The 6913-nt window shown below is 33.9% G+C and overlaps 1 protein-coding gene across 1 annotated transcript; it reads left to right on the forward strand.

The window, feature by feature from the left end:
- The first annotated feature begins 429 nt into the window (after positions 1-429).
- On the forward strand, positions 430-6913 carry LOC107831006 (putative pectinesterase 67). Its single transcript, XM_075240979.1, has 5 exons — positions 430-758; positions 3096-3258; positions 4164-4373; positions 5224-5471; positions 6536-6913. The coding sequence occupies exons 1-5, from the start codon at positions 511-513 to the stop codon at positions 6687-6689; spliced, it is 1023 nt and encodes a 340-aa protein (XP_075097080.1). The 5' UTR covers positions 430-510; the 3' UTR covers positions 6690-6913.

Genomic DNA, 6913 nt, shown 5'->3' on the forward strand with positions numbered 1-6913 from the left:
GTATAATTCTACTTATGGGTCTGAGGGTAGTGTGTACGCAGACGCTCACAACCTTTTGGTTGGAAGTGGAAGGTGCAAGCAACCCACTCTTGTTTAGAACGTTGTATAACTATACAATGTTAAATTAGTTTATCAATTTTAATTTTAATAGTTTTATTAAGTAAAAGGAAATATCATACACAATTTATATTAAATTGTTGCTGAGCTCTTGACTTCTAGTTAATTAAGATCTTTGCCCAACAATAATAACCATAGAAATTTCGAACTTGATGTACTATATACAATTTCATCTCAAGCCTCAACCACAAAAGAATCCTTTGGATGTCCTCTAACATAGAAAGAAAAATTAAGTTTTACCAATTTTAATGCGCCAAATTAGCAAATTCCAACAAACTTTAATCTTAATCTTATCCAAATCTACTTAGGAAATGAAGTACACTTAGAAATTAACTATACACTATTGAGAATTTTCCTTTATCTTCCTTTCAAAATTCTTCAACAGTCTTTAAGATGAATAACTTTGCATTTTTGGCCATTTTCCTTGTTATATTTTTCATTTGCTTGAATTTTGTTCATGGTTTGTCTGTGAAAAAAGTGATTGATTCTCCTCTTTTAACAGAGAAGATTGACACCAATCGTACAATAATTGTAGATGTTAATGGCCAAGGGAATTTTAAATCTGTTCAAGCTGCAATTAACTCAGTTCCAGATGGGAATTCTGATTGGATTATTATCCATGTTAGAAAAGGGACTTATAGGTACATTGCTCTATGTTTTCTTTTAATTTTTCATAATAGTTTACGCATACCTCTGATTATTTCGCTAGATATCTATGATTATTTCATTGGGTATTATTAGCAGAGGCGGGTCTAAAATTATTATAACATGGGTGCACCACTAAAAAGGAAAAAAAATTAAGTATTAAGTGGGAATTGATCCTTATTCCTCTAGGTAAATAACTTAGCATTTAACCAAGTGCAACATTTTGTCTTTTTGTAGCATGGGTACCAGTAGGTAATATTTAATCAATTCTAAAAAAAACCTAATTTGGTCGAAAGACCATGGGTTCACGTGCCCCGTACATTGGGCTATAGATCTGCCCCTGATTATTAGGATAACTCTGTACACCAAATCTTACACATATGTAAAATAAACAACTAGCGTTTATGTTGCCATTTGAATTCTTATCTACATGGGCGAAGCTAGCATCGTCATATGGGTTCGACCTAACACAATAGTTTTAATTTAAACTCGGTATTTCTCTTAAGAATTTCATTGAATATTTATAAATTATTAATTTAGAACCCAATAACTTAAAAAGTACTAAAATCCTAAACCTATAAACTTTAAATGCTAGCTTCGTCTCTACTTATCTACCATAACTTTTGCTCACCTTATTAATCGTTGTAAACCACACCCTTGAGTTCAAAATTACTTTATATTCTTCATGCCTTTTGTTTTAGATCTGCCATTGAGGCGAATATTATAACTGTTAAGGCAATCCTGTGTATAAAGCATTTTGCATTCAGTATTAGGGTCCTGGAAAGGGCCACACTAAGGAGTATGATATAGAAAGCCTACCCTAATGCAAGCATTAGTAGTTATTTTTACGGCTTGAATTCGTGACCTATAGGTCATATGGAGACACTCTCTCTCTCTCTCTCTCTCTCTCTCTCTCTCTCTCTCTCTCTCTCTCTCTCTCTCTCTCTCTCTATATATATATATATATATATATATATATATATATATATATATATATATATATATATATATATATATTACAAAGGGAGATTCTCCTAGGTAACAGAGTACCTATTCCATCTCTTTCAAAAGCAGTACAAACAAAAGCGGGAAGAAAAGGATAAGTGAACAATCTTCCAAAAACATCCATTTTGCATGCATTTTTTTGCTAATTGTTCTGCCACTCCATTAGCTTCTCTAAATACATGTTTTAGTGGTGGATCACTCGTGCTCCTCAATAGGGGCCTGCAATCATATCAATCAAGTTTTGATAGAAACAATCATTGATAGCCAACAAATTAATAAGTTCTTGACAGTCAGTTTCAATTACTAACAGCATCAAGCCTCTTTCAATAGCTAGTTTAACCCCGTGAAGCAGTACCAGCATGTATATATTTGTCGTGTGTTTTACACTCATGTTAAAACCCAGGATCCATGGGTTGTTGTTATCCCTAAATACTCCCCCTATACCCCGTTTCTTGGATTACCAATGCAAGCCCCGTCTATGTTAAGTTTATAGAAACCGGTATGTGGTGGTTCCCACTTAATAAGAATGGTGTTCCTTCTAGGATTTTTGGCTAGCTTATTAGTTGCAAACACGAATTCTATTGCCCTACTCACTGGAACATTGACATTAGGGTTTGGGGGGGGGGGGGGGGATTTATTATCCTTGAAAACAATATCATTTCTGGTGGTCTATATATGCTATAGTAGGAAGGGAAGTAATTATGACCTACATCGGAAATAACATCAAATGTGGAGACGTCATACAAACCTGGAAAAACATTTAAGACGCGTCAGCAACAAAGCCTAGTTGACATAGTTGTTGTAGGGCTTTCTAGACTTCAATTGATCTCTAAGCCAGTTATTTACACATGGTATCATTTGTATAATTCTGGCCTTGGGGGTAGTTGTGGTAAGTGCATGTTTGTGCTTATATTGCCTTAGAGTAAACACAACCAAAGAAAACGTATTCGATGTCTTCTTTTCCTATACCACAAATAGTGCAAGTCCAATTAGGACAGATGTTTCTTCTGGAGAGCATGTGAGTTGTGGGAAGTTTGTTGAGAGGGACGGTCCATAGGAAGTATTTTAACTTATTGAGCGTGTTAGTTTTCCAAATCTAATCATGGTTGGGCCCTTCATAATTCCCTTCAAATATTATAACTAGTAAATTAATGTCTAAAAGGAAATGAAAGAAACTTGTCCCTTGATTATCATATTAAAACATAAATATAAAACTAGGGATCAATTTGTTTGAGATTGTGTTTTATATATTTTTGCAGAGAAAAAGTTCATGTACCTCTAAAGAAGCCATACATTTATTTTTTTTTTTTTTTTTTTTTTTTTTGCAGAGAAAAAGTTCATGTACCTCTAAAGAAGCCATACATTTTCATGAGAGGCAATGGAAAAGGAAGAACATCCATAGTATGGGCAGAAAGTTCTACAGACAACTCCAAATCTGCTACTTTTAGAGTTGAAGCTCCTAATTTCGTTGCCTTTGGCATTAGCTTCAAGGTATAATAATTTCCTATCCATCCTCATATTATATTCTTTAATTTTTTTGTACCATCATACTACTTTAATTTATTAAATATTTAGCGAATATTTGTCATGCATGCTTATAATATTTACTTTGTCCGTATGTGCGTTAAGTACTTGAGTTTGAGCTAAAATATTAAGCTTAATATATGTTTGATATGATGAAAGTCGTTTTTATAGAAAATATTAAAGATTGATAATAATATTAGCAAAATAAATAGTTTTATGATTAAAATTTTGCGTTCTAATTAAAAATTGATAATAATGCCTAGCTAAGTCCTGGTTGAAGCAAGAAATACGAAATTAAAAGTTAAAATTGTTGTAAGAAAAAATAGCTTCCGTCCATCAGCGAGGGAAGTTATTTTATACCTCTTTTGATTGAAAATGTTTTCCTTGAAAAAACATGTTTGATAACCAAGTATCAGAAAATAAATTCCTATGTGAAAATTAATATACTCTATTTTATTGAAAAATAACTTTCATCGTATCAAACACATATATCCAAATCTAACCTAGGACAGTCCGGTGTCCGAAGTGTCCCACGTTCATGCAGGGTCCGGAAAAGCAGAGGCGAAGTCCAGATTTAAAGTTTATGGGTTTGGGAATCTAATTTGTTTAAGTTATTGAATTCTAAATTAATAAATTATGCATATTCAATGAATTTTTTTAAGACAAATACATAGTTGGAATAAAAGCTACTAGGTTCGACCGAACTCGTAGGTCGTGTTCGAGCTTCGCCCGGGGGAAAAAGGCCGTACTCCAGGGGTATGATCTAGACAACCTACCTAACCTAACTTGTCTAAAATATAAATGTGTTGCTACATTGACATATTGTGAAAATTCTTCTAATATTGCTAACTGTGAACTTGATTTTTTGCTAGAATCAAGCACTTAATGGTGTAACTTCTACCTCACAAAACAAGTCATCAGTAGCAGCTTTGGTTGGAGCAGACAAAGTTGCCTTCTATCATTGTGCATTTTTGAGCTCTCACAACACTCTCTTTGACTACAAAGGCAGACACTATTATGATGATTGTTACATTCAAGGTTCCATAGACTTCATTTTTGGCCGTGGCCAATCTTTATTTCATGTGAGTTTTTTCCAACCTTTGCTTTGTACTCATCAATTTTTAACTTATATATATTGACAGTTTATTTAATTTTTACATTATTATATTTTAATCCGTTTATAACAGGTAACCTATTTATAATTATCTTTTTGGTGACTTAATAATATTCTTTTATAAGGTGAGTTTGTTAGTGTATAGAGATCAAAGACGGATCTATGACTTATGTTGAGGGGTCACCGAACCTCGTAAACTTCGGCAAAAAATTTGTATATGCATATGTGTACACCTTGAAAATGGTTAATTTAAATCACTTGGCACCCTTAACGCTAAAAGCCTTTAGGGAAACTGATTGAATAGAATATTATGCACCCGTCGCATTAATTTCCTGGATCCGCCTCTGATAGAGATTGAAATTAGTTAAAATACAATATACATTTGATTTAGTTTTTTCCCTTTTTTTGTAAAACAATAAAAAAAAATTGTTATTGGGTATGTGAACAAAATCCGGCATTGGTAGCCGAAAAAAATGGTAAGCGACATATAAAGTGTGTGATTCTCTTAATGGTATGAGGGCTTTTGGAGAAAAATGAGACTTTTCAAAACGGACAATATCGCACACATGTTAGTTCAGCCCAACAACAAAACTATGAGATATTTAGATGACACTGATTAATTTTTATACTTTTTATGCCATCAATATGTAGAAGTTAAACTCATTACCCTTTGCGTGGCCGTTAGTGGTGAAAATTCTTTTACAGTGCATAAACGTTAAACTCATTTAAAAGTCAATGCTTGCAAAATGATGCTGAAAATATTATCTCTTCATTGACATTTGATCCCTTTTTTTTTTCTTTTTGGTAAAATATTGCAGAGCTGTGAGATATTTGTAATTGCAGATAGAAGGGTAGAGATTCAGGGTTCAGTGACAGCACAAAGTAGATATAGTGCCAAAGAAAACAGTGGTTTTGTGTTTGTTGAAGGAAAGGTATATGGAATTGGAGGTGTGTACTTAGGAAGAGCCAAAGGGGCTTATTCCAGGGTCATTTTTGCACATACTTACTTGTCTAAGACAATTGTACCTCAAGGCTGGACTAATTGGAGCTCTCCAGGATCAACAAAGTAAGATAAACTTTTCATATCTTAAATTGAGATTTTTTTTTATTAGATTTATAAGCTTACGACCACTGAACAGACTTATTTAGTAATGGGCGAACATATATAGTTTATGAGCCGCTAATGTAGTGGCTTGTTGATTCCGCTTGCATTCAGTCCGGTGCACTAAGCTACCGCTATACGCGGGGTCCGGGGAAGGACCGGACTACAAGGGTCTATTGTATGTAGTCTTACCCTGTATTTCTGTAAGAGACTGTTTCCCGGTTCGAACATTACGCCAAGGCTCCCCTTCCTTGATTCCGGTTGCATCAATTTTGAACGAAATGACGACTAATGGCTTGATCGGTTATTATCGTTCCTATTCAGAAGTGGATCCAGGATTTAAACTTTATGGGTTCAACTTTTAAGATTTTTAGCATTGAACTCATTACATTGTTAAAGCTATAAGTTCATACAACTATTTGTTGTAATTTTAGTAAATTTTTACACCTAAATTTATGTTTCATATCGAAAGTGGTGGTTCAGATGAACTCGCTACCGAAGAGCTGGTTACACCCCTGCTCCTAGTATAAGATTCTCTCATCCCGAAACCTAAGTCTTATATGCTTTTGCTAAGTTAGAACATATTAAAGGGCAGCACGGTGCACTAAACTCTCGCTATTTGTGGGGTTCGAGAAAGGGTCAGACTACAAGGGTCTATCGTACGTAGTCGTACCCTTCATTTTTGCAAGAGACCGTTTTTACGGCTCGAACCCGTAACCTTCTAGTTACGTGGCAACAACTTTACCCGCAAATAAGTTAGAACACATTATTTGAATAAAACATTTGAGATAGTGGTACTTCATACGCAATTATACTAACCAGAGGCAGACATAGCCTGGTTTGTTTGATTCAACTGAACTCAATTTCTTGACACGAAGGGTCAATATATATGAAAATTTACTAAAAGTTTAATAAATGTTAATTTTGAACCTATAATTTCGAATAGTTCAACAATAAGAATATAAATATTGAATCCATTAAATTTAAATTCTGAACCCGACTAATTCCAATAATGTAACTTGGTGCAGGAATTTATATCATGCTGAATACAAGTGCTATGGACCAGGGTCTGGTGCAGAAGGTCGTGCCCCATGGTCAAAGCAATTGAATGACAAAGAAGCCATGCCATTTCTCTCTGTAGATTTCATCCAAGGCAAAGAATGGCTTCCAGCTTGGCTTTAAAATTGATTATTTTGGAAGATTATAAATTAATTTGCCTCTTTAAATGATATACAGATCATAGAAGATAGACGAATATATTTATTAGTTAATCTTACTATTAGCCATGAAGTGCATCTTGTGTTAATTATGATGCCTCTGGCTAAACATTTTAGTTATTTAAACAGTTAGTGTAAAGTTTCACACGGAATATATAGTGAATAATTACACATCTATGATTATAGTTA

The sequence above is a fragment of the Nicotiana tabacum genome, chromosome 20, assembly GCF_000715075.1.
Source record: "Nicotiana tabacum cultivar K326 chromosome 20, ASM71507v2, whole genome shotgun sequence".
In the NCBI taxonomy this organism is placed as follows: domain Eukaryota; kingdom Viridiplantae; phylum Streptophyta; class Magnoliopsida; order Solanales; family Solanaceae; genus Nicotiana; species Nicotiana tabacum.

Bases quoted from the DNA above. Each gene is read 5' to 3' on its own strand.
- LOC107831006 (XM_075240979.1), top strand. From the start codon at position 511: ATGAATAACTTTGCATTTTTGGCCATTTTCCTTGTTATATTTTTCATT. The intron at 3,259-4,163 runs GTATAATAATTT...ATTTTTTGCTAG, and splicing joins CCTTTGGCATTAGCTTCAAG to AATCAAGCACTTAATGGTGT. The intron at 4,374-5,223 runs GTGAGTTTTTTC...AAAATATTGCAG, and splicing joins GTGGCCAATCTTTATTTCAT to AGCTGTGAGATATTTGTAAT.